Source organism: Pezoporus occidentalis, unplaced genomic scaffold (assembly GCF_034315485.1).
Source record: "Pezoporus occidentalis ecotype Australia unplaced genomic scaffold, CSIRO_AGI_Poc_V1 ctg130, whole genome shotgun sequence".
Lineage (NCBI taxonomy): Eukaryota > Metazoa > Chordata > Aves > Psittaciformes > Psittacidae > Pezoporus > Pezoporus occidentalis.
This window is the reverse complement of record NW_026913104.1, coordinates 2,244,936-2,271,955: the sequence shown is the minus strand read 5'-3', so window position 1 is coordinate 2,271,955 and position 27,020 is coordinate 2,244,936. Positions and strand designations below refer to the sequence as shown.

Here is a 27,020-nt window from a genome sequence, read left to right as displayed (position 1 = left end):
AGAGTGCACAGTTGCACATGTGCATGAGTGCACGGGTACACATTACACGGGCACGTGTTGCACGGACGCACAGGTACACGTTTACATGGGTACACGGGTACACATTACACGGGTACTCATTACACGGGTACGTTGTCGGGCGGGTGCAAGCGCCGTCCCTTGCGGTGCTGAGCCCGCCCGTTCCCCTCCAGCCCCGCGGTGATGCCGAGCCTGGCCGCGCACCCTTTCCCCTGCCTCCGCCGCCGCTTCCACGGTGCCGTCCCCGGTGCTCCCCTCCGCCAGCCCTTGGTACGTTCCGCGGAGGCGGAGCTGCGAAGGGAGAGGCGTGGAGGAGGCGCGGCCGCTACCACCGCCCGCTGCGGCGCGGGGTGCCGGCGGGAGCGGGGCGGGGGGGGGTGGGTGGGTGGGATAGAGATAAGCGGCGCGGCCGGGCGGCGCTGGATGGAGGTTTCCGTCCGCCGGGTCGCCTGCTTCAGCCTGGAATGTCCTGGGGAGCCGCCGCCGAGCGGGACCGGCACCGAGACCCGCATCGGGGAGGGGGCGCGGCGGCCGCACGGAGGTAACGCGACTGCTTCCCGCCCGGCGGGCGCCGTAAGGGGGCTCGGTGGGAACGCTGCGGGGGGATCGGCGGCTCCTTTCAGCCCCGGAGCCGGCTGCCCCGGGCGGGATGGAGCGGTAGAACCGGCACCTGAGGGGGTCTCTACCCCGTGTGTCCCTTGCCCGGGGAGCCGAAGGGGTTTATCTGGCTGCGTTTGAAGCCGGGGCTCAGGCGCGGGGTTTATTCAAACCATCTGAGGTTATTATTCTTACTTTATTGTGTGTGTGCTCGGTCTGTGGGGTTGAGCGGAGGAAAGGCTCAAAGCGAGCTGATGTGTAGAGAGCGCTTTGGTGAGCTGGGTTAAAATCACCCTCAGAGCGCAATTTCGCCGCTCTGCCTCAGCCTGTTGCTGATTTACGGTCTTATTTCGCAGTGAAAGTTGCTGAGGGCTGTATTTGCCATTAAAACGCTGTTCTGAAGTGGTCGCAGCAGGGGATGGACGCGGGGCTGGTCTCGCTTCTTGCCCGTTTTAAAATCCATAATCCCAGATCTTGTTTTTAATCCGTAAAGTCACTTTTGCAGTGATTTGAGCAGTTGAAAGTCAGCCCCTAAAGCTGAGGTTGCGTGATGCCCGAGGACTGCGGCCGCACAGCGCGGTGACACCTTATCTCTATTATTACCACTTTATTCCTATTAATCACCTTCATCCTTAAAGCCATCCGATTCCCAGACTTGAAATGGCTTTTGCTTGCGTTGTCTCTCTGCCAGAAAACCAGCAATAATTACACAGTCACCGACTTTATAATGAAAGAACTTTCCAGTCGCCTGTTGCCTGTTTTCAGTGTTGGTGTTTTTAAGCCGAAAGGTGCCACACAGCTCAAGGGGTGATGTTTATTTTGCCCCTGCCTCGTAACTTTTTAAAGGACTGGTAAATGGGATGGCTTTATGTAGCTGCTTATGTTTAATTATTTAGTATGTTTTACTGCTTTTCCCCACATGATTTGCTGCCTCTCTGCACAGCGAGGTTTCGGGGCAGGAGTAGCCGCGCCAAGCCTGCGGCTGTAAAGCTGTCAGCTCTGAAGGGGTGTTTACTCAGTGAGTTGTATCTTTCACACATGCCCCAGAAATACAATTTACTAACCCAAACACCCGGGTTGTCACTCCACAGCCGCTGGGCACTGGGGTTACCGGCTGCACATAAACTCTTATTCTCTGGGGGGGTTTTGCCGCTCCTAGCCCGGTTTTCTTTGACCAAAGCAGGTAAATCCGCTTGTGCCAGTGCTTAAATCCAAGCTGCATGGAGCCCCTTGGCTTTTCTGCTCATCTCCCACCACCCTGGTGTTTTGACAGTTGCGATTTATGGGATGTACTGCCCGCCCGTACTTCTTGAAGAGGAAAAAGTGCTTTTGTACGAGCGGTTGCCGAGGGCAACGGCTGCTCCTTTGCGTCGCTCTATCCCAAAAATTCCCGGCTCGGGGAGCAGGGAACATGATTTCTCAGCGCTGTGCTGTTAAACTTGATGTTACAACCAGTGTGCTTTTGTTCCCTCAAACTGAACCAGGCGGTGAGCACGATTCAAACGCCTCAAAACCAAGCCCTACTTTTAAAGCAGTTACAAGCCCATCCTATGCGGAGGGCTTGATAATGGAGCACTGCTCTGGTAAAAGGGAATAAACATTTTTTCCCCCTGTAATCCCCTCTCCAAACCAAGAGGCAAGCCTCCGACTGGCTCTGCATCCCAGAAAATTCCATAGATTTGTGAAGCAGCCTTAGAAACCCATCTCTGTTGCTCAAAACTGTTTGGTTATTGAACGCTGGGCTCGCAGATAGAAATACCAAGATGGGATCCACTGGGTTACCTGCCAGCTCTCTACTAAAAGGTAGGGTTTTTACTCCTCTGAGTTAAGATGGGAGCAGCTCGAGTGGCGAGGGATTAGTAATTCACCCAAGGAGGAGCTCAGCAGTTTTGTCACTTGGATTAATGCGATTTACACCCTTAAGCTGCCCCAAGCACTTGTAAACAGCCGTGTCCCAGCAAGGTGAAGTGCACAGGAGCCCCGGTACCCCGTGGAAAACAGCTCGAGGGGCTTTTTTTGCCATCCCTTAAGGAATTTTGGTGATTTTTCCCTCCTTTTGCAAGCACTTGGTGGGACACCAGCTCTGCCTGGTGCTTTTGGTTCTCTGCCTGCCGGTCCTTTTTGGTGTTTGGGCCAGGTCCCCTGTGCACTCCCTCTGCTGGGCAGCCTGGCTGGGCTCCGCTGGTGCTAAACTTTGGGTTTCTTACCCCAAAAGCGAGGAGGAAGAAAAACCACACATAAGGAGAGGCCGGGTGGGGGGGCAGATCCCACCATCAATTTCATTATCTCAAGGTGTGCCGCAAGCCCATAAACCGACGCTTGTGCTTACTTTGGCTGGCTGGCGTGCCAGAGGAATAAGGCAGCTGTGCTCTGACTTCAGGTGATGTCACTGGAGGATTTTAACTGTCACGGCTTAAAAATACACTGGCTCGGTTTAAAGGCTGCTTCTGCAGATGTGGAAATTGTGAAGCAGCACCATTGACTCACTTGTGCGGCCGTGCTGGAGCTCAGCATCTCGTAAATCCTCCTCAGCCATCCCCCAGCAGTTCAGTTTTGCCGTGGTCAGACCAAGAACACACAGTTAATGTGGTGGTTGCTTCAGATAAGACCTAGTGCCAAAAAGATGGACAGGGAAGCATGGGCCGGTGAAATGATTTGGGGGATGAAGCTGTTTTCTAAAGTGGTGCTTGATGCAAATGTGGATTGCAGGGTGTAGCTGAGCATCACTTTCTGCTGCTCCTCCTCACGTGGAAAAAACTTCTACTTCACATCTTCCCTCCTGCACTGGGCTCTGGTGAGGCTGCACCTCAAATCCTGAGCTCAGTTCTGGGCCCCTAACTACAGGACAGACATTGAGGTGCTGGAAGTGGGGCCAGAGAGGGCAATGGAGCTGGTGCAGGCCCTGGAGCACAAGTGTGATGGGGAACGGTTGAGGGACCTGGGGGGTTCAGTCTGGAGAAGAGAGGGCTCAGGGGGGACCTGATCACTCCCTACAACTGCCTGAGAGGAGGATGGAGCCAGGAGGGGCTGGGCTCTGCTCCCAAGGAACAAGGGATGGTGTAAGAGGAAACGGGCTAAAACTATTAGTGAATGTAAAACCCCATGCAAAGGTAGTGAATCTGGTAGTGAACGTGGCACCAGTGAGGCTCGGAAACCTTTGGTTTGGTACCAGAAGCCCTGAGACCCACAGACCTGTTGAGATGTGGTATTCCAGGTAATGTCTTATATGGAATCGCTCTACCGGGCTGCTGGGAAACCTGCTGAACACCTTCTGTTAGGCAGTGCCTCATTTGTATGAATTAACTGATACTGTAAACTTGACCTCTGTGTGTAGAGTCAGGGTTTCTCTGCTGCCTTGCTTACGCTCTGTGGCTCCCTCAGCTGAGTCACGTTGCTTTCCACGTCTGCAGTGGCTTTTCCCTCTGTTTTCTGGTTTTCCTCAGTGTTTCAGTGGGCTGGGAAGCTTCTGAGCTGATTCCTGCCTGGAATGGGGGTGAGACTGATCCAAAACACTGGCTTATGGAGCTTAAAGTCTTGTTAAAGGCTTTAAATGTTGTATCAAATGGAATTGGTCAAACTTCCCCTGCAAACGAGGATTTCCAGCTTGTCTTGCAATCCGGATTCCTAAAGCTGGGACATGGAGACCAAATTGTGTTCTCTGTCCATGTTTTTTGCTGGCTTTACGCAGTTTGTTAGCAGATGAGCTGCTGCTAGGCCTGTTCCCCAAGCATATTCCCCTTCCTACCAGCTTCACCACTGTCCTGGTGGCGAGCCCTGGTGTTGTGTGTCCCTTTTCCCCACGTCATTAGCTCCGGGACAATGTTTGTCCTTGGCAAATACAGCATAAACCTCTTTGCTGTGTTCCTTTAGCTACTCCGTCCCAGGAATTCTGAGACTGGATCATCTCCTCTATGTGTATGTATATATCTTCTTTGCAGTTGAGTATTCACCCAGTCAGCGCCTTGGTAGATGGCTCAGCACAGCTTCCAGGGCTGAGTGCGTTGTAGTTTTCCACTTCTTGCTTCTCCCTCTCTGGTGTGGATGAGGATTCTCCAGTGACAGTTATCACTGTAGGGTAAACTGCTTGTTCAGCCCTACTCAGGACTGAGCCCTGTGCATCCAGACCACCTGCCTTTCCCATTAAGGCCCTGCTCAATGCGAGAAATGCTGTCTGTCTTTCAACAGGAGGGAAAATAATCACACAAGGTGGGTTGTTCTCCCATTTCCCATGCCTAGGAGATGTCTCGGAGCTCTTCCAGCCAGGTGGGACTCGAAGTTTCCCCTTCTTTCCCCCCTCCACAGCTCCTTGGGCACAGTTTCACGTTACATCTCCGCTGCAGGACTCGCTGCTGCAGGAGGTGGCAGGTACATTCCTGCCTCTTCCCCGCTGTGGGAATCCAGCGAGCCCCACACTTTGGGCTGGATCTTGCCCTGCAGTCCCAGAGCTGCTAAATCTTCCACCCTGATGAGTGGGGAGGCCTCGGGGGGCTGGAGGGGTGCGGGGGGGATGTGGGGCTGGCCCCTTTGGGCAGCAGCCAGCTCTTAAATTGGCTTTGCTGTCTCCTAAACCCGTGCTCTGGATGCTGCTGCTGAGCCAAGAGCCACTTGCCTTGGGGAGTTGGGGGGCTGGCTGGGCCCCCTTCATCCCCAAAATGCCCGATGCAACCAGTGCAGCTCACTCAAGCACTGCAGGGGGGGTGTGTGTAGAAATAATCCCCTGATGGATGGGCCGGCTGGGTTTGGAATACTTTTGGAGCTGGGGGAAGGAGCCCATCACTCCGTGGCTTTGCTGTAAGGTGAAACCGCGCCCTCGGCCTCACCTGTCTGCCTGATCCTGCCTTTGATTTATACCCTGCCTTTTGCTGTTTAGTTCTCCCCGCAGACTTTCAACCATTGTATCTGATAATGAACCGAGTGGTTGAGCCTTATTTGTTTAATTCAGAGCCGGGTTTACTATTTCCTACCTCGCAGTCATGCAGAGCCTGTATTAACTGCATGGTATTCCTTGTAGTGAACTGTAGAACACCAAAGGACACAAGCAAGTGGGGAAAGGGTTGTGCCATGAGCAGCCCCTTGTTGGGAAAGGGGCTGTGCACCACTGGTGTGCGTTTCGGGGGTGTTTTGCTGTGGGCTGTGTAGAGACCTTGTGTCTGCTCTAGCAAGGGAATGTACTGCGGGCTCCTTTCCTGGTCCTCCCTGAGTAAAACAAACCATTTATCTCGCTGTAAGGCCTCACTCTAAAGAAGCTTAAGAGAAATTCTGTTGTTTTTACATGGCGGAACCCCCAGTGTCTTTTCCTCTCCTGCCTGGAAGAGCAGAGGATGGGTAACGTGGCCCCCTCTGAAGCAAACCAAGGATGCTTCTTCCCGGCTGACATCCCCCGCTTGTTTCCAGGTTGATCCAGTCTCAGTGTTCCCAAGCCAAATCACTGCACTCAGGGGGTATTTTTCCAGTTTTTAATTTCCCTTTTTTTGCCCCTTGTTTGTGGATTGCTGATAGATCGGCCCAAATAAGGGTATGAGAGAGGCCGGCAATTTCCAGGAGGATCCACAGAGTCAGTGCACGACTTGCTGCCTTTATCTCTGAGATCAGGAGATTCCTTTGCAGTGATGGATTAATCCACTCTTGAGTGAATAATATAACCAAGAGCAAGTAGGAGCCGGGGCTCCAAGTGAATGATTTGTTTAATACGTGGATGCCTCTCCTGAAAGCGTCTGTCTTCACCATTTCATTCAGCCCGCATCCGCGCCAGCTCCCCGCACCACAGCAGGGATGGGGATGGGGATGGGGCTGTGCCAGAGGCTCTGCTCCCAGGATGAGCAGATGAACTGCAGCCCCCCCCCCCCAAGCCAGGGGGAGGTTTGGCTTGGAGAGAACGTGCTTATGGGCTCTGGACATGACATCGGCCACATGGCCGTGACATCACTGTCTGCACGTACGCCTTACCCTAGCTATAGAAGTGTTGGCACTGCCGAGGGGCTGAGATTGCACTGCTCTGGTCTTTAGTGGTGATGACTGTCCCCAGACACAAGGCAGCATGCTCTGTGTCCAGGGAAAACATCTGTGGAAGCTTGGAAATGGAAAATGTGGGAGTGAAGTTGTTTGGGACAAGGAGATGGCAGTGGGCAGCTCAGGAGTAGAAACAGGATGTTTAAGGAGATGTTTCACTTGTGCTGGAGCAGATCTGTCCATTTGCCTATCCAGTACCCATCCCTGGCAGTGCTCAAGGCCAGGTTGGACACAGGGGCTTGGAGTAAGCTGCTCTAGTGGAAGGGGTCCCTGCCTGTGGCAGGGTTTGGAGCTGGCTGAGCTTTAAGGTCCCTTCCAACCCAAACTGTTCTATGGATGGATCCACAACCTTTTGAGCTGGTTGGAGCTGTTCTGGAGCCACACAGCAAAGATCTTCCCCACCAACACATGTGTAGTCCTCGACAGTGCACATCCAACAGGATGCGAGGCTGGGGAGGGAGTTGCACAACTTTAGCAATGGAATTCATGGAGCTAAATCTGTTATCATCCCTATGGATATGCTGGAATAACTCTTTGGCAGCTCTTAAGCATTTCGCGTAGCTTTAGCATCTTGGAACCCATCGAGGGTAGGTCCTGTTGACAGGCTCAAGGAGGCTGTGAGCTGCGATGGCGTTGGCTGCCTGGGTGGCTCTTCCCTCTGCTTAGGACCCTGATCCTGTTGCAGCCTCACTGGGAAAAGCTGATAGCTCAAGGTCAAGTTGCTGAAGCCAATCAGCTTTGGCTTTCCTTGTTTTGTGAGAACTGGTGTCCTCACACTGATCCGATGCTCTTGGGATGGGATTTGGAAGTGTGAGGGACAGCTTTCAGCTGTGCTGGAGAATTCCCATGCAGTGTGGGGCAATGATAGGGCATTCCTAATGGCATTTCCCTCTTTAGGAATGGGTTTTACTGGTACTGCCTGTGTGTGACTTCTAGTAGCTGAAGAGTTTTGCTGCGTAATGTTCCAGCTCCATGTAGATGAAGTGTATTGTGGAGTCAAACTCAACAATAGCATGTGGTTTTCCTTTGTTCCCCCATTCCCCACGGTAAGAGTTCACAGCCGTTCCCAGATTACGGCTACACTCCAGCGTAGGTTTGGATTTTCATAAAGCTTGCTGAGGGCTGTGACTTCTGAGGAGCTGTTTCACGTCCACAATAGCTTCAGGAAGTATCTTTGTTTCTCAAGAGCCCTTTCAGAAGGTGCCTTTTGGTGTTGCCTAAATACTCCGCAGTGACAGTGTATCAGAGCTTGATGGGGAGCTGAGTCTCCTCTAATAAAGCACAAGCTAAGGAGGAAAACCCTGAGGGGGTTTGGAACAGGAGATGTTTTCTGTTCCTGCCACTAATCTTGGTTGCAGAATGAAATAGGAATGTACACTTTAAATCTTTGTCAGGGTGTAGAAGGAAGCTGGCAACGGATGTAATCAAAAAAGTTGTTATCAAAACTCCCTGAAATATGTTGAAATATCAAGTTTAATGAGAGCATTTTAATCCAGCTACCCAGACTGAGGCGTTTTCATGGGTGCAGGTTGCTGCGTGAGTCGGGATCAACCAGGGAGGAGTCTGAGCCGGGTCATGGATCCTCAAGTTAGTGCAGTTTGTGTGGCTTGAGTCTCTTAAGCGCTGTGAATCATTGTCAGAGCAGATCCCAGATGGGGTGTAGCATTAAATCGAGGGCTTAAAAATGGGTCTGGTTTTCAAGTCAGTGCATTTGCCATTGCTGATACGTATCCAGACGTGTTATGGACACATATATCCAAGCCAGCTCTTACCGGTTATGGTAAAACACACTGGCAACACCAGATCCAATGGGCTCTAGTGAAGATCCTAATCCACCCACCCAGTGTAATGGGAGCCTGAAAGTTTCCAGCTTTGTCCTTTAGGCTGGAATAAGGGAACTGCAAGTAACCTTCACCCTCCTGACCCCTCTTCCTCAAGTGGAGAGGCTGCAGGTTGAGGACTTCAGAGAAGCTGAGGTCCTTCTCCGAGCCAGAGGTGTGAAGCTGTTTATTTTCCCCTTGGAAGTGTGTATGTTGTGGGAGGCAGATGCTGGCCTGCTCAGCCCCAGCATTCCCGACTTATCTGGGGCCTGGCAAGCAGACAAGTGTTGTCCCTTCTGATCCCCTGATATTAAAAAGTCCAGGCACCTTTCTCTGGCTAAGTCTGGGATTGCTTTAAAAAACACAAAGAGAAGCCAGCAAAGAAAAGAAACATGTGCTTTCTTTGCCAAGTTTAAATGAAGACTAATGCTGTGGTGCTGCTTCATCTTGTTTTTCTTCCTATCTGATGGATGCTAACGTGGGATGGAATCAATCCCGGTTATCTCTGCAGGGCCCCTGCGTGTTGCTGAGCTCGGCATTAACGTCTTGCAGGGGAGCTGTTGTGCTGTAAGGAGTCTCGAAGCTTCTCTCTGCAGCCTGAAGCCACAGCAGTGGTGTCCCTGTTCCCTTTGGGAAGGGGTTTCCTGGGATCACCAGTCTGCTGTTGGCCATTGGAACAGCGATCCCATTCAGCAGAGCGGGATGTGTCTGTGCGAGTGAGAGCAGGTCGCGGGCAGGTTATCCTGGTGGAAAAGTCTCTCCGGTGCCCGTAATGAAACTTGACTGCTTTCCTATCAGTCACTCGTGTTTGAACTGGTTCTGCTGGTAGCAGCTGCCATTCCCCCCATTCCCAGCAGGAGATTTAGGGCTCTGACTCACAAACTCCTGCTGTTTGACATCGCCGGTCCTGGTACAGCCCATCCACTCTGGGCTGGGGTCCGTGCAGCAGGCAGAGCTGGAGATCCCAAACCTTGAGGTGACAGCTCCATCATCACTGCTGCCTCCTTCCCCTGGATCCGTGCTCTGCTCGCATGAGGAAGGAGGTGGGATGGGGCTTGGCTGTGCACCACCCCTGAGCAAACCCAGCCCAAGCTCCCCTCTCCTCGCATGGGAGCCTGGTTGGTTTGCTGGAGCAAACCTGGCCCGACCAACGCATTATTTGTTGATAAAAGCTGTGTTGAGGCAGCTTTATCTGGGCCTGAGGCTAAGGAGGAGGTTTTCCTGGAGGAATATTCCCCTCTGTGTCAGGATTCCTTTCCTTGAGGTCTGCCCTGGAGACCGGGTTCAGCAGCAGCGTGTGTTGGCATTGTGTGTTGCAGCTGACGGGCTGCTGTAAAGGGAATGGGAAGCAGCAATCCCAAGTGGAGGACAGCACTTCTATTTAGGAACCAGAGTCAAAATGGAGCTGCTGCTCGGTTTTGTGTGGGTTTCAGCCTTCCACAGGCACGGAGAATTCCAAAGGGTGACTAACAACTGTGCTGTAACACAGGCTCTGCTCTCTGGTTCCAGCGTGCCTCCCATATCCTGCAGCCATGAGTTCACAGGCTCCTAATTGCCCATGATGTAAGACAGCAGTAGATGAGGTTGCTATAAATTCTGGCTGCAGGTGTGGGTTTAATAGTTGTGCTTCCCTTTAAGGGATTGCAGTCAGCATGGATCCTGCAAGTTGCAACAGACTGAGTTGGACTCAGGGGGGGAGGCAGCTCAAAGAACCCATTTCCCTGCATTTTTTAGGGATGTTGCTTGCTGCAGGCTCCCAAGGGACAAGGTGTTAGTGTTCATCTGGAATCACCTTGGGAATGAGCTTGCTGTCCTCTCGCAGAGCCCAGCCATGCTTTCTGTTCTTGTCAGCAACTGTTTCTCACCTCAAAACCTAGCAGGCATGTTAGACTGGCTCCAGAGCAGGGCTGCTCCAGCCCTTGCAGCATCTCCGTGGCCTCCTCTGGACCCAGTCCCACAGCTCCACATCCTTCTTAATGGTCCTTTCTATACTCGTGCTCGATTCAGGCTGTAGCACCCATAGGAGGGTTGCAATCACAGGTTATAATCACGGGAGATCATCCTTGACGTGCAGAATGCAAACTTTTTGGAGGGGAAAAGACACCCCTGAGGCATTACTGAAGCTTGCCATGGCCTGTGCACCTGCAGCGTGGTTAGTGAGCACAGCGTGTCCCCCTCTCACTGGAGACTGGAGCACGTCTCACCTGCGGATGGGCTTTGCCTGGTTTTAACTCATTTCTGCCCTTGCTCTTGCAGTCCAGGGTTTATTCACAGCACTGGGGTGATGCTCCATAGGTTGACCTGATGCCTCGTGCTGTTAGGGTGCAATGTTCCTTTGCATGGGTGTCCATTCCTCACCCTTCTCTGAGGCTGCGCTGCTCCCTCATCCAGGTGAAAACTCAACCTCATTTTTCCTTGGCTGTGCTTCCAGTGGGATCTGCCAGCAGATCTGACTCACTCGGTGGCTGCAGGATCCTTGGTGCAGATAGGAGGATGCAAGCCAGGTCCTGAAGGAAGGTGTTGCTGCCCTCGTCGGCAGCAGCCTGTCTTTAAATTGCCTTAAACTGGTTGTGAAACCTCAGTTCTTGGTAGGAATCACTCGGTTGGAAAGCAGAACCCAACGGCCTCGCGCCGAGGATCAGCCAGCCCTGCAGGAAGGAGCTGAAAGGGGGTGTTTGGACCCTTGGAGACGCGGTTGAAGGTGAGCAGAGCTGTCACTGGTGTGCGTGTTGAGCTCAAGATGAGGACAAGAATGGGAATATTAAGGTAAAGTAGTGCCTTGCAGGAGGGGGTGAGGGCTGGAGGGGGCTGGAAGAGCCCAGGCTGGTGATTTCTGCTGTATTTGGTCTGTAGTTGCTGTGATGGAACTGATGGACTAATGATACCTTCAGCTCCCTTGGGGTCTAAAAGCCCTCATTTTGGTATTTAAGCATAATTGCAGCCCAGCAGAAGTGTGTCTTAGGCTAATGCTCTGTTCTTGTTCTTCCCCCGAGGCTAGAGGAGTCAGAAAGCAAACCCTCTTCATTAGCCTGGCAGCAGGGGGACTGTCTCAGCTTTTTTTTTTCCCCAAGTTAATAATAAAATTAACCTAATTGTGCTGCCTGTTTGTGGGTGAGAAAGTGGCTTCTGGGATGATTTATTTTCTCCCTGATGCCTGTCTCTGGTAGAGCAGGATGGAAAGCCCAGGTCTCTGGGACTTGGGAATGTTTTCAGCTGTGTGCTGCAGCGGCGCAGTGCACAAACTGTTAAATTCCCTTCCCTCAGCTCACAAATCCAGTTTTCCTTGCCAAAGCATACGCTCCTCTATCAAGACCATATGTACGCCAGGACCGAGGTTTTAAAGTCAAGGTATTTGTGAAATATTGGAGTGCAAATGAAGTATCTGAGTAATCTTAACTGTCTCCTGAAAAAAAGAGTTCCCTGTCAGCTTCACTTATAACTCAAAGGATTAATGGAAAGCTAAACTTTGATCAGAGGCCAACAGCTGATACCAGCCATGAGGCTTTCCAGGCCTGACAGCAAGAGAGAAAGATCCAGGGACCGGCTCAGCACCAGATCTGCTGCTCCATCCTGAGGCAGGCCAACTTCTGCTCATGTCTTTAGGCCAATATTCTCTTTTTCCCCTCGGTTCCTTAACGTTGTCTTGTGTCACCTTACTCCTGTGAGGCTGGCCCTTACCTGTGAGGGAGTTGGAGTAAATACTGATGTTATTTAGGATGCTTCATAGGTTTGGAAAAAGATGTGTGATATTTTCACAAAAGGCATCAGGACTTAAGGTCCCCCATCCTTGGAGGAGCTTGGTCACTGTCTCCTTTGGTTTTCCTGCCATCTGCCATCCCAACTGAATAGTCTGTATTTTGGCAGCAATACCGTGCCATTCCAAACCACTGTGCCGTCAATAAGGTGGTTTAGCCTCCCAAAATCACTCTTGGGATTCCTCACTTATTCATGGGATGGAGGAAGCATGAAGCTTCATGGATGCTCGTGCAAGGCTGCTTCTAAAAATGCATGCTACCTAAAAAGGGTAAAAATACCCATTGAATCAAGTGGGAATATCCATAGGAAACCCTTGGATGCTGGCTTGGCGCTGAGGGATTTGGGGGACAGGCGAGGGACTGGCAGGGGCTTGGAGGTGTTAATGAAATCCCAGTTGAGCAGCTGATTTCTGTCCTTCCAGTTGTTAGGATAAGGATCTAGAGAGTGTCCTTTCATTTGAAATGCAATAAATAAATAGGAACATAACATCAAAGGTGCCTTTTCTTGGAAACGCATTTAACAGCTACATTTGGGGTGTTTCTGTGGATGCCTTTGAGAAGGTTTCACTGCACCCTGACCTGTTTATGTCTTTCACACTTGGTTTATAGGGTCACTGTCAGCACACTGGGTTTTGTGGGGTTTTTCCCTTTTGGATTATTTTAGGATGGAGAAAATAAGTCTTGCAGGACTGCTAGGCCTGTTCTCTAAAAGCATCCACAAAATCCCTTTGAAGTACATAACTTTATTACTTGCACTCACACAACCCTGCCTTTTGTGATGCCATAACTCCAATCCAAGTGCCTCATGATGGTGTTTAATAGAAAGAAAAGGCAACAAGCCCAAAACTCCTTATCTCCATCGCTGGCTTCCTGTCATTTAGTAACACAGCGACTGCAGTCCCAGAGCTCGGGAAGAGTAAACCAGGAGCACTTGAATGCTTTTCCCCTTTCCTTTGCCCAAGCTGTGGTTGCAGCCGGGCTTTTCTCGTGCTCCAGCCCTCTCTTGGCAGCGTAATTAGGAACACATTGATTCTTATTGCAGCTGGCAGCTGCTCGCTATTGCCTTTTCCAGCTTCTGACCCCCATAGTCCCGCTGACCTTTCCTGGGGTTAGTCGTAGGCCCTTTTCATTGTGATGGGCTAGAAGTGGCTCATGTGGAGTTGATTATTTCCTTGCTTGTCTGGCCTTTTTGGTGCCATAACTCCAAGTCACTTCCATTTTCTTCCCCTGCTTTTGGCTGACCACAGTGAAAGGAAATGCTTTTGCTGGCGACAGGATCGGTTTGCACGCTTGACTGGCTCGATTGAGCCCCTGAAAAGAGGGGAGGGGGAGGGTAATGAACACTGTAGGTGCTGCATTTGCTTCTTAAAGCTTGATGTTAATGATTGAGTGGTCATTAGGCATTCATAAAAATGAGGCTTCGGCAGCCCCGTTGCCTTTTGCCATCTCAGACCTGCTGCTGGCACTCAAACTCCATCCTTGGTGTATTTCAGCACATCTTGAGGAGCGGTAGGTACAAGTTCGGTGTGGTTCTGTTTGGTTTTCATTGCTCAGGATGGCTTCAGGGCTTTCCCAGCTCCCAGAAAAGCCAGGAATAACCCTGGGAGGCTGTCAGCACAGCAAGCTAATGAAGTCTATATGCCAGCTGTTACACTCATTTTGCCAGACCCCAGGAGGACAGCATGAAGACAGTCAGTGATCAAAGGCTTCGGAGATCACTGAGGAGCCGAGCTGCAGGAATGTCTGATTGCTTTCTCTTGGAATGCCACAGGCTTCAATACCTTTTTTTTTCTGAAGGTGTCTCGGTGTGAGATTTAATGATCTAACTCTGCTTGCTCCCACTGAGGGGGTTAGTTAATTCGGGGGGGGGGGGGGGGGTTCTCTGGGTTTGAAAATCAGGGATTTTTGTTGTCCTGACAGAAACGCTCTTGGGGAGCAAGTTAAAATGAGATTTTCTTGGGGATTCTGTAGTAAACAACCCAACTTGTTGTGCTTTGGTGTTAAATCACATACAGGGTTATAAAGTGAGGTTGGATTCGTTGATTCCGAGTTGCTGCCCTTGGGGGAAACTGATACCTTCAGTGTCCAGAGTGGTTTTACTCCAAGTGAGAGCTGCAGCCGGTGAGCAGTGCTACCCATGAAGCCGCAGCACTCCCCCTCTTTCCTAGGGCTTCTTGGAGAAGGCTGTCAGCTCCTGGAGGTGGAGTGGGGAACCTGAATAACTCCCTCTGTTCCCAAGCAGGCCATTTCCTTCCTCTTCCTCCTCCACTTGCTCCAGCATTTATAGGACCTGGTGCATTTGAAACCTTTCCCTCCTTTAGCTGCAGCTTGCTGGAGGGCAGATGGGGTCTGGAGGGGGGCGATGGAGCAGGGGTTAGGTTGTGGTGGGGAGTGGTTGAATAGCTCTGGTGGTTGCTCTCACGTTGTCCTGCTGCTGGTCTGAGGTGGCAGGAGGATGATTCATGGAGCTAAAGCAGAGGGAACGGAAAGTACCAGGAAAAGGAGGAAAACCAACCAAAACCCAGGGTATGACATAATGTTCTTTTTAGTAGTGACTCTGCCCTCAAGGGTGGAGATGAGAAGTTCATGGTCTGGTAAATAAGCAGGGCAGGGACTAACTAAACCATACCCTTCCCCTCCATGTGGAGTTAGTGCTGTGGTTTATTTGGGATGGCATCCCAAAGGTTGCAGGGCTGAAATTGTGACCTGATGGCCATGTCCTCATGGCTGTTTGGGTCCCTTTTAAAAAGGGCCTGTGACAAATGAGGTGCAAAACCAGAATTGTGTGATCTTCAGAAGTACTCCATCTTCCCAATGATCTCCAGAAGTACCATGTACATGTTTCTGGAGTGCTTCCAAGGGGTGGACATCCATTGGAACGGTTGGGATGACTCCTTCTCTGGGCACAAGTCAGTTACCTTCCTCATTTCCCTTGATCCATGAGCAACAAGTGGCTTTAGAGCTGACAGTGAGGCCAAATGCTGGGTGAAATTAATGGAAGGTGACTTTAGATGAAGTTGTCCTGGTGGAAGTAGGAGAAATACAGCCTCTGCCATGCCTGTGGCACTGTGGTCTGGAGACTCTTTCCTCAGTCCCCAAAACCTGTGTCAATCTCTGTTCAACCTTGAATATTATTCATATGTATATGAGTAACTCCTGGTACTACTGGTTTATTTTAAAAGGCTCAGAAATAGCCCCTCTCCTCAGTGATGCTTCAAAACAGCTTTGCCTGTTTGACCCACCAGTGATAGAGATCAATCCTCTCAAGAGAGGAAGAGTGGGCAGAGCTCTGCCTGGGTGAGCTCATCTTGGAGGTTGAGACTTCATAGAGCCACAACGAATCAAAATGCTTCTCTTTCCATTCCTAGTAGGTCCCCAGTGACTAGGACTTGGTATCAAGATGGGAATTTCATAGAATCTCAGACTTGCTTGGGTTGGAAGGGACCTTAAAGCTCATCTAGTTCTAATCCCCTGCCATGGGGTTATTGAAATGATGGCCAAGGGGAAAGTCCTCATTTTCCATCCTTGAGGCCTTTTAACCCTTGGATGTGTGTTAACATACTATTAAAGAGGCAAAGTTTCTCCACTGGGTTTCTGAGGACCCCAAAACCATGAGCTCTTGTACCTACCAAGGGGTTTATAATGACACCATCTGCAGAAGAAGAAGAGAGCATCAAATGCTTTTGGCTTGTGTCGCGTGTTGGGTCTCATCTACCCCCTGTGTTCCTGTATCTACCAGTGATGATACAGTGATTCTGTGGTCCCTTCAGAAGGGGGTTGGAGGAACTTTCTTTGGCAGCCTGAGTGGTGTCACTGAACAATGTGACTCCAATCCAGGGGAATATCTTCCCTTCCTTTCCCTCCAGTCAAAGAACTTTGCTCTCTGTGGCTTGCTTTGTGTGCTCACTGCTCTCCAGCTGATCTTCCCGCCCCACAAGCCAGCAAAAGCCAAGCTGGTAGGTCAAAAGAGGAGTAGCTGTTGACACTGGCAGCCAGGAACATGTAAAGAGAAAGATAAACAGAGGGAAATCAGAGACTGGATAAAGGAGATCTCCAAAGATAAAGTTTAGTTAAAGATAATGAGCTGGCCTTGTTTAAAAGACAGCTGCAAAGGAACCCGGTAGCTCCATGTGCCGGGGTTAAAGTTGACCTCGAATATACGTTTCATTGCTTTTCATAAATAAATAGTGGAGGGAAGATTTGGCAAAAAGCAACATTGCCCCCACCCCTCTTGAGCAAAGTGTTTGATGTTAACAACTTCTCCTGGTGTTTACTCTGTCCCCCGCGCTCGCCGGTGGAGCGGCTCCGCTGGCCTTGAACCGAGCGAGAACTCAAATAAACCAAAGCCTGTTCTGCACAGCTGAGCCCTTCTGCCATCTGCCTCTGACCACAAGACAGCTCGGCAGTGGCTCTTGCAGCCTCCTTGAGCTGTCATTGTGAGCAGGGAGAAGCAGCAGTGAGCAAATAGCTCTCTGAAAGCTGGAGTGATGGGGATGAGCTCTTAGGTAGAAGCTCTTTCCTGTGAGGGTGCTGAGGCACTGGCACAGGGTGCCCAGAGAAGCTGTGGCTGCCCCATCCCTGTTCAAGGCCAGGTTGGACACAGGGGCTTGGAGCAAGCTGCTCTAGTGGAAGGTGTCCCTGCCTGTGGCAGGGGTTGGAACTGGATGAACTTTAAAGTCCCTTCCAACCCAAACCATTCCTTCATTCCTTGATTCTTACTGGAGTCTTTTCCCAATGCTTATATTGCATATTTTACAGTGATGTCCTGATGATAGAATACTGTGATTTTTAAATAAACCTTAGGAATAACTTTGCAGTTGGTATCCTCTGGATCCAGCTTCTTGGAAAACAAATGGCTCTGCCATTCCCATAAACCAGGAATTGTTTCTCTCAAGCATGTGTGTTGTTGCACTTGTTTCTGCACGCTGCCAGTGAGCTCCATAGGTCTTGTATGTGTGTTGGATCCGTGTTTATGTGCGTGTCTGATAGGTGAGATGTTTAAAATACATGTTGAGTGTTATCAGCAGTGGAATTGCGTGGTTGTAATGATAAATGAAGTAACTGTGCTAAATGGACCCAAATCTTATCCATCACTGCATTGCGCAAGGAAATAGAAAATCTCAGCGAACAACAGCCCCAGATTAATTGTTTTTCTTGGAGGAGAGAGCGTTTGATGGAGACTCTGAGTGTCAGAGACACGCTTTGAGACTCACCCTGCGCAAGTTAGGGGGCTGGTTTCAGGATTTACTTTGTATTTTCAGGACTCATAGAATCATTGACTCAAACTCATTGAATGGTTTGGGTTGGAAGGGACCATAAAGCTCATCCAGTCCCAACCCCCTGCCCATAGTCAGGGACACCTTCCACTAGAGCAGGTTGCTCCAAGCCCTGTTCAACCTGGCCAGGAATGGGGCAGCCACAGCTTCTTGGGTTTCATGATCTAGTTTGTCCTTTTTAATGATGAAAGTGAGATCTTATGTTCAGGGTGTGATATGACCAAGGGAAAGACTGTCCTCTTGTCTGGGCAGCCATGGAGATGCCCAGCATTACTGCTTGGGGGTGTAACTGTGGGTGGCAGGGGTTGGAACTGGATGATCCGGGCCTTTCCAACCCTAATCATTCTGTGATTCTATGACTGGTGATCTTTGTGGCTCTTGTTGGCCACGGTGTGACTGTCAGGCACCCTGGAAGCAGCAGGCAGGTGACCTGTCTCAGAAGGCAGGTTTAGAGCCATTAGGAGTCAATTCATAAGCCCTTGCTAACCAGACTGGTGATAGATGACCCTATGGGTATTGTTTGCAAACAATATTATCTGCAATAGATAAGCTGTTTACTTTGGGCTTCAGCTCCTCTGCATGGAAAGTAGTGTTAATTTATCAAGGCACTATGCTTGGAGTGGATGCCTCATACCCAGCTGTAGAGAAACCCCTTTATATTAAGAATAGCACTTGGAAACCTCATGAAGTTCAACTCCTGGCTCATTTTTACAGATGGTTTCTATATTGCAAAGAATATTGGCTGTTTCCTGGTTGGGCTTTTTTTTGAAACCCCAAACACTTTGTTGTAAGAAAGTTAAAAGACTCAACTCCTGCAACTTACAGTAGACATCTGTTTGTTTTGTAGCTGTTTCGGTGCCTCGTCTTAATCTGGAGCTTCCTGCTTTCAACTCCCGTAATCTGGCGCTATGCATCCGGATCCTGGGCTCTTCCTGGCACTGCTCTTCATCACTGCCATGGGCATCATCCCTGCAGCGAGCTCAGGTAAGGTCTCCTCACCCCAGCTTGGGGGTTTTGGAGGTTGAGCCTATACTTTTGAATAAGCAACAACTTGGAGTGTGATTCAACGTGGCCAGCTTCAATGTGCGTTATTGATAATCTGCTTTTAAGAAGCATAGAATGGGTTGGAAGGGACCTTAAAGCTCATGCAGGGACACCTTCCACTAGAGCGAGCAGGTTGCTCCAAGCCCCATCCAGCCTGGCCTTGAGCACTACCAAGGATGGGGCAGTCACAGTGTCTTTGGGCAACCAAAGAAGTTTAAGCACTTAAACACAGTCTTAGGCTCAATGTATGAGCTTGCTTTTGAAAACTTGGCTCCAAACAAGTGTGGGAGACTCCCAGTTGCGTAGGTTTGTTCTTTGGGATCTCTATGGACTTAGCTGAACACCGATTCTGCTGCGTACAGCACATCTCGTGGTCCCATGGGGCTGGGAGAGGCTGGAAACGTGCAGGGGGAAAGGGGGAATGAGATCTTTGAAACAGGAACGCTGATGCGTGGCTGCAGTTGGAACAGCTCGTGGGTTAAAAAAAGAAGAGGAATGGTTTTAATTGACACATCTGCTCTGTGTAGTCAGCTTGTCTTAACCTAACCACACAAAAAAGAAGCTTTTACTACTTTTAGCACTTCATAGCCAATCGTTAGGAGCAAATGGGATAAATTTGAGTTTTCCAGCAGTCGGGGCAGATAAATTCCAGCTGCAGGGTCACTGCTACCAGCTTTGACACCGACCACAAAGCCTTGCTGTCACAAGCAAGGACAAGGCCGGAGGTGAAGGTAACGCTGCAGTTTCATAGCAGTTGCACACTGCAAAGGTCACTGCCTTCCTCATCCCTGGAAATTCAAATTGAACTGAGAGGAAAACCAGTTTTCTAATTACAAGCTAAAAATGGACATCTGGAGCCCCGTGAATGGCTTGGATGCCATTTGCGTGGATTTCATCTTTTCTGTTAAGTGAAGCCACACTTCCATTTCCAGTTTTACTTCATGGCTTTGCAGATAGTTTATGGCTCTGTTAAAAATGCTGTTTCTCATCTGAAACTCATAACCAGAGCTGGGGTGGACTGACTTGAGAAGAAAAGCATGAGCTGAGGGCCCCACCTAGGAGAGGACTGTTTCTTCCTTGGATGTCAGTTAATATCCTCTTGACCTGCACTATCTGAAATTCCACAGCTCCTTTACAAACCAGGAATCCTTTTCCTCCTGTATTTCTACCCAACTAGAAGTTACTGGTGTTAATCCCCTTTGCTCCCTTTGTACAAAATCTGTAGCTGAGAATTCCATAGAAAACAAATGGAAATGATTCCCAGTGTTTCGTTGGCCAGGAGAGGGAAAAAATTTCCTCCAACAAGCAGGAATTTTCTTCTGGCAAATGAATGGATTCTTAGGACCAAGTTTTGTGGGGCCGAACCTTTTATTTATTAGTAGCTTTTTCCTGTTTCTCTTCGTCTTTACTCTGTAAAGATCATGCTGCCCAATTCATCATTGTCCTCCTGATGAAGTCCATGTATCTGGAATTAACAAGAGTCTTTGCTGCTCATCCAGGTTTTTTTTTTTTTTTGCATCCTGCTATTTTTAATTGGCTCTGCAGACTGGGAGACGGGGCTGCAGAAATACCTGGCAGGCTGCTGCCATTCCTGGGATCAGATGAGTCACATCCAGGCCTGCTCCACATGGGACCGATCAGCTCCAGCTGCATGTCCCTGCGCATCGCTTCAGGTGATAGGTGCTGTGTCACTCCATATAAATCCCATGGGATTGTAGGCTGTGCGCTAGCATTGCTGTAATACACATCATGGTCTTTCCTACCAGTCAATGCATCACTAATGTTATGTCCATGCAAAATGCTCTTCGCTAACTGGATTTTTCTATGTATATTTTGTTCCCATGTAGATTTAACTCCACGTTTCATTTCCGAGCCCTCATCCACTGTCCAGAAGTCCGGTGCTCAAGTCCAACTCCACTGCTCTGCCAAGCCCTCCTCGGCTCTCCTTTCTTGGCTCTTCAATGGGGAGCCTCTGGACAGGGAGGGGGGAGAAGTGGAAATCCAGTCAGGATCTTTGACAATCATCTCCCTCAGCCTGGCAACGTCTGGTCTTTATCAGTGCATTGCCAACAGCAGTGTGGGTGCTGTTGTGAGCCGGCCTGCCACGGTATCCATGGCCAGTAAGTTCATTTTCCTTTGCATTCCTCACTCCTTGCTGATTATACAGACCTCAGCTGGTTTGTATGGTTTGAGTTTCCAATGGAAGCTTCCAAATGAAGTACAAGGCTCCCAAAAGCACCTTGAAAGAGCAGCTGAGCTTCCATGCAGTGTGTGAGAGGTTGGGAGAGATGAGTGGGAATTGTTGCTTGGGAAACAAGTGGGAGCTGCAAGCTTTCCTGTTCCCTTGTAGCATTTTATTTGGTCAAAACTCTCTGGATGTCCCTAGGTGGGGACAGCCTTGTGTCCTGCTAGGGACAACTTCCCTCAGTTCCACCCCTTCTTCTAACCAGTCTTTGGTGCTTAATCTGTAAATTAGTTGATCTTAAAGGACTTCAGAAGAGGAAGGGCACAGTTCTCCACGTGGAAAAGAGGATGTGGTGCTGAGAATGGGAATGTAATGCTCCTCCCTGAGCATGATCTGTCTGCTTGGGATCACGGGGCTGCTGAATCGGGCCTTTGTCGAGCAGGATTTGAGTGATTCCTCTGTGGGGGTACCTCATCTATGGAGCATGTCCAGAATCCCCTGGGGAGGAAGATTTCTTATAAGTGAGAGAAGTGAGTGTTTTGGTAAAGTGCTGACCCATAGCAAGACCCTCTCGAGAGAGCTGTAAGGGTGGCTAACATAGAATAACTTCACAACCTGGAAGATGCTTTGAACCTGAAGGGAGTGGAAGAGCAGCTTTCATGCTGTTCTCCTCCTTTAGAGATGTGAGCAGCAAATGAGAAGGTGCTGTTAAGTGCTGAGGCTTCTTACTGGACTCAGGGTTGTGTTAATTATAATCACAGAAAGACACTTCCATGCTTCTTACATGCTTCCTCCTCTTAAACTGTGCTTTTGGAGCCCAGGAGTAGCACTGCAAGCTTTCCAATATCCCTGCTTGCTTTCCCTGGAGCAGTTGAGGGACCTCAGGAACTATCTTTTCCTCTCACTATTCCCATGCAAGAGCTGGCCCTGCCTGTAGTAAGGAAGCCTGTTTCCAGCCCCTGCTGCACTCATGGATTGGGTTTACCCAGGAGGATGACCTTCCACTTGTCCTTGTTGAATTCCATCATGTCCTTCTCAGCCTTCTCTTCCAGCTTATCCAGGTCTTCCGTCAGGGTGGCTCTCCCTTCCAAAGTGTCCACTGCCCCTCTCAGTGTGGGATCATTGGCTCCACCATTGATGACCAGCTTGAAAACAGCTGTATTTTACACACGAACCCCAGCTCGCTGCTCTTCCCCTTCCCAAGCCGTGGCTGCTCACAACCTTCTACCAATTCCCTCCTAGGTTTAGGTGACTTTGATGGGTCAGTGAAGCCCGTTGTGGTGGCAGAGGAAGGAGGCACAGCTTTCATCGGGTGCAAGCTCCCAGAAAGCCACCCTAAAGCCCAGGTTCGCTTTCAAGTGCGAGGGAAATGGCTGGAGAAATCCAGAGGTGAGATGCTTTGTGGGAAGAGAATCATGCCTTGATTTCTGTGTGATCCTGCATTTAGAATAGATTGATGTGTCTGACGAGTCATTTAAAAAATAAATAAAAGGGTTTTTAGACACTAATTTAAATGTGATCTTCTTTTCCCCCTCCCCACTTGTTTAGACAACTACCTTATCCTTCCATCTGGAAACCTGCAGATTCTGAACGTATCTTTAGAAGACAAAGGATCCTATAAATGTGCAGTGTACAACCCAGTGACTCATGAGCTCAGAACAGAACTCACTGGACGTAAACTCGTAGTCACCCGTGAGTATTCAGTTCAGCTTTCAGGATTGATACATCTCCAACTGGGTAAATCCCATCCCTGAGGTTTTTTATGGGGGTCTATCAGCCTAAATACCCACTGGTCTCAGCCACCATGTCATGTAAAACCTGTGCTGTGCTATTTCCATGTTCAATTCTTACTTCCCCCTACTGTGAGGTAGCAGCACGACTGCTTTTCCAATCCCAAGGAGCACTTAGCCATTGTAAAGGGATGTTGCTACTGCTTCAGTTACCAAATTGATTTTGGAGCAAGACTTTGGAAGAGAGCATTGTGGCATCATGCTGTGCCACAAGGATAAGCAGCCACATGGGCATACTGGAGAATGGGATGGAGAGTGGGTGCTAACCCTCATCTCCTTTGTTCCAGGCTCTTCCTCAGGTGCCTTCCATGTACTTCACCCCCTGGCACCCCAGCGCCTGGCAGTGCCCCAGCACAGCGCTCTGACTCTGGAATGTGTCGTCAGTGGATCCCCTCCAGCCTCCATCCGCTGGGTTAAAGAGGGCCAGGATGTGCTGGGTAAAGGCAGGTGGAAGCTGCTGCACTCACATCTGGTGACAGACAGGCTGGAGGCATCTGACTCTGGAAATTACTCCTGCGTGGTGGGAAATGAATTTGGAGCAGTGAAATACATGAACTACTCGCTTACTATACTTGGTAAGAACTAAAGTACAATCTGTGTCCAGGCAGTGGACGTTTTCTTTGTCTCCTTGCTGGCTTTGGCACCTGGTTGCAAACAGCCCAAAGTTCTTTGTCAACCTAAGCACATCAAAATAAAGAGTAAAGATAGGTTCACAATGACCAGATCTCACCATGTCTCCCAAGCTAAGATCCATAACTATTTATCTCTTGGAATCATTCACAGTCTGAAATACTTAACAGTGAGGGATAACAAACTCTGCTGCTCGATTTATTTTCCTGCAGAGTGCCAAGTGTAGATGGGATTCAGTGTCCATAACATGCCAGAGATCAGCTGTTTCTCTTTTGAGCTGGTGTGTAAGCAAGAAGCTGGCGAGATGGTAGGTTTGGATGAGGACAAAACCGAAAAGGAAAGAAATCCATTTGGCTGCAAGTCATTTGTGATCTCCCTTCTCCTTTGTAGCAAGTTTTCCTGCTGTTTGAGGGTTTGCATCCATGACTGTAAATACTCGTTTTTGAAGTGTATAAACTCAGCAAGCAGGTTGGTGACACGCAAAAAACCTTTTGTTAGGGGGATGTCATGAAAGAATTGCTTTGAAAATACAGGTGGTTTGTTTGCAGTATTAAGCCAAACATGGGACTGGTTGGGACAGAAGGGAGAGACCATTAAAGGAAGCAAGTATGTGGGGAAAACCAGCTTTAGGCTGGGTACGGCTAGAAGCACATGGGGCTTGCTTGGCCTTTGTATGTGCTTTGTACAAAGGCAGGACTCTTTTGTAAGGACTTAGGCTAAGATCAACATGTGGTGGTTTATTGCCCTTTCTAGAACCTGCTTCCATCTCCAAGGGACTGCAAGAGGAAACGGTGGCTGCTGGAGCCACTGTGCACTTCTGGTGTGATGTTGATGGAAGCCCTGCTCCAACCCTCACCTGGTTCCACAATGCAGCTCCCATCCATCCCTCTCCACGACATCTGCCCATGGGAAGCAGCCTGCGGATCCATGGTGTCACCCAGGAGGACTCTGGCTTGTACCAGTGTGTAGCAGACAATGGGGTTGGATTTGCACAGTCCACCGGCAGGCTCCATGTCCAGCCAGGTAGGAGCACTTGCAGCCTTTGAGAACTCGCACTAAGCATTTGTGCTTCAAGATTTATTCTCCTTTATTCCCCTTCCCCTGCCCGATCCTGTATTGAATTGTTCCTGACCACTGTTAACAGCAGATCTTACACAGAAAGTGCTTTCAGTTGGGTTTTAAGAGATGTGGGTATTTCTGGGGTAAAGCTCATGCAGCTCCAACCCCTTGCCATGGGCAGGGACACCTTCCACTAGAGCAGCTTGCTCCAAGCCCCTGTGTCCAACCTAGCCTTGAACACTGCCAGGGATGGGGCAGCCACAGCTTCTCAGACATTGAGAGGTTTAATGAAGAACTGGTGCCAGGAAACACTTCTGAAGCCCCTGAGTGACTTAAGCAGTGCAGTTTTTAGTGGTAGGATCAACTGGAGCAGCTCAGCCTCACAGCTCATTCGCTGCTGCAAGCACAGAGTCAGAGAGTTTCTTTGGCTGAAAAGATGTCTTTTTTTTCCCCCCTTTCCTGCTGGATCTATTCCACAACGTGATTCACTGCACACTCCTCAAAGCGGGCAGGGCAACTTCAGCTGCCATCATAGTGAGAAACCACCAAAATGCAAAATGATAGCCTAAGGATCCTCTACCCACAGCCCTTATTTTAAGTCTTTTTTAGACAGCTGGAGTGGCTGCATCCATGGCCATAGCTGCGTTCGGAGAAGCCAGGAAGCAGCTCCTGGGAATGTGATCTGTTTGCGCAATGTAGACGAAAGACAATGTGAACCTGGGACATGACAGTGGGTTAAAAGCTGCTGGTGTGTTTGCACCCAGGGTCGAGAAGTGTGTAGAAGAACAGGCAGAGAGGCTGTAGAATGTGGCAGATGGGGTTATAGGGCTGGGAGTAGTTTCTGTGGGAGGAGAGCTTGGAAAGGTGAGGGCTCAAAATGAGGGAAGGACATGATAGTGAGCTATGAAATACTGCATGTTACAGAGAAGACAAGAGTGACGTGAGGGTTTTAACCTGCCAGAGGGGAGATTGAGATGAGCTCTTAGGCAGAAGCTCTTCCCTGTGAGGGTGCTGAGGCGCTGGCACAGGGTGCCCAGAGAAGCTGTGGCTGCCCCATCCCTGGCAGTGTTCAAGGCCAGGTTGGACACACGGGCTTGGAGCAAGCTGCTCTAGTGGAAGGGGTCCCTGCCCATGGGTTGGAACTGGATGAGCTTTAAGGTCCCTTCAACCCAAACCAGTCTGGGGCATTGTGGAAAGCTATGAATACATTTTTTTAACACCTAAATTTGGGACGTTCAGTCCTCTGGTTCCTGCTGGAGGCAGGACTTTGGGTGCCTTTGGCCTGAGCCAGCATGGTGCCGCTCATGTTCCACTGCGGGGCCGAGAAGGAAGAGTCCCAGTGGCAAGGGGGAAAGGGACGGCACAAAAAGCCACTAAAGGCCAAAAAAAGTTGTGTAATGACAAAGCATCAAGAGGAGCCTCATGTGCTGGCTTCTGTGGGTAGCAGTTATGCCAGAACTCAGCATCCGCGTTGCTCCATGGCAATTGTTACCCAGGGCTTGTTTTCCAAAGCAAAGCGACAACCTCCTTCCCGGTTGCTGACGACTCCCCCCTGGCAGCAATAAACACAGCCTTGACTGCAGGTCTCCTGTCACCAGCTGAAACCACAACTCATTCTCCACGCTCAAGAGCCCGTTTCCCCCACGCTGGCGGGTGTCAAACCACACTGCGCCCACCCTCAAACCCTCCGGGTCCACCACAGCCCTTCTGCCTCCGCGACCGGCTCCGGCATTTGGTTCCAATATTAACACCCTTTCCCACTGCTTCACTGACAGTCGTGGATACCCTTTCCCTGGGAGCTGGTTCTGAGGGTGTCTGATGTCTTAAGCAAACTCCGTCTGGCTTTAGGGATGTCCTCCCTGCCGTTGTTCCCTCCTTCCTGGCTCTGCCTTTGGTGGCGTTGCTGGATAAATGGGAAGGAACAAACAAGGAATGCTCCCTGTGAGCGTGGCTTCAATTTGAAAAGAGAACTTTCCTCCCCAGCTTTCTTCAAAAGTGGCCAAAAATAGCAGCCACACTTGCTGCTGGTATTTTAATGGAGGTTGGGAGGAATCCGAGTCAGGCAGGCAAACGCTGCCGCCGAGGCTTTACATTACCAAGGAATCTGTTTGTTTTGTAAACCAAGTTCCCTTCATTCCCTTCCCCATCCAGACCCCGGCACGTAACATAAACCTACACAAATCTGAAAGGCCGGGAAGGGAGAAGAACATCTGGCAGGCCCAGAGCTGCACCGCTTCCCAGCCCCTTCTGCTTTAAACACTGACATCTACTCGTCCTGGATAATCTCAGATGTCCAACCTGCCACCCCTTTCCTGCCTGGAATGCTGACAACCCGTGTGTCGGCGCAACAGTGCTTTTGGACTCACAAACCCATCATATTATATATGTAATTAGTTTTTCATACCAGGGAAAGTAAATAGGATGGAGGAAGCAGGAGCAGGATTTCTAGGAATGCCATGGTATTAAATTCCAGGTTAGATCTGCCTGTAAACTGAGTTTAGTCCCAAACGAAGCAGGCGAGTCGTGCAGCTTTCAAAGCTGATGGAAATTACAGCTGAAACCTCAGAAACGGAGGCAGGAGAATGTCCTCTTGTGTGCACGCCAGCTCGGGCCATGAAGAGTTCCTTGTACAACTGCAGGCATTTAAAATTGCTCTGTTTGTGTCACGAGTTTAGGTGTATATTTATTATTTCTTGGCTCTTAACATGCATTGCCCCTCATTGCTCAGAGATGGGAGTCAAGCCGGGCCTGCAGACGTTGTGTTTCAGGATTTGTCTCTCTGCTCCTCTGAAAACCAAACCCAAACCAAAAAGTAAACTTTAAAACCACTGTTCTGC

At 49.9% G+C, this 27,020-nt stretch overlaps 1 protein-coding gene across 2 annotated transcripts in view; it reads left to right on the top strand.

Annotated features, from left to right (window-relative positions):
• Window positions 1-377: 377 nt before the first annotated feature.
• The window catches only part of CDON (cell adhesion associated, oncogene regulated), a 50,849-nt gene continuing 24,206 nt past the window's right edge, over window positions 378-27,020 (top strand). Inside the window, exons 1-7 of one of the 2 annotated variants that reach the window (XM_062608752.1) lie at window positions 378-559; window positions 18,323-18,459; window positions 20,367-20,639; window positions 21,947-22,093; window positions 22,253-22,396; window positions 22,782-23,069; window positions 23,878-24,147. In XM_062608752.1, coding sequence (XP_062464736.1) covers window positions 18,384-18,459; window positions 20,367-20,639; window positions 21,947-22,093; window positions 22,253-22,396; window positions 22,782-23,069; window positions 23,878-24,147 — 1,198 coding nt within the window. In that variant the 5' untranslated portion in view covers window positions 378-559; window positions 18,323-18,383. Of the gene's footprint in view, window positions 560-11,120; window positions 11,146-18,322; window positions 18,460-20,366; window positions 20,640-21,946; window positions 22,094-22,252; window positions 22,397-22,781; window positions 23,070-23,877; window positions 24,148-27,020 lie in introns of those variants that run through there. The other variant, XM_062608753.1, reaches the window with a different exon arrangement.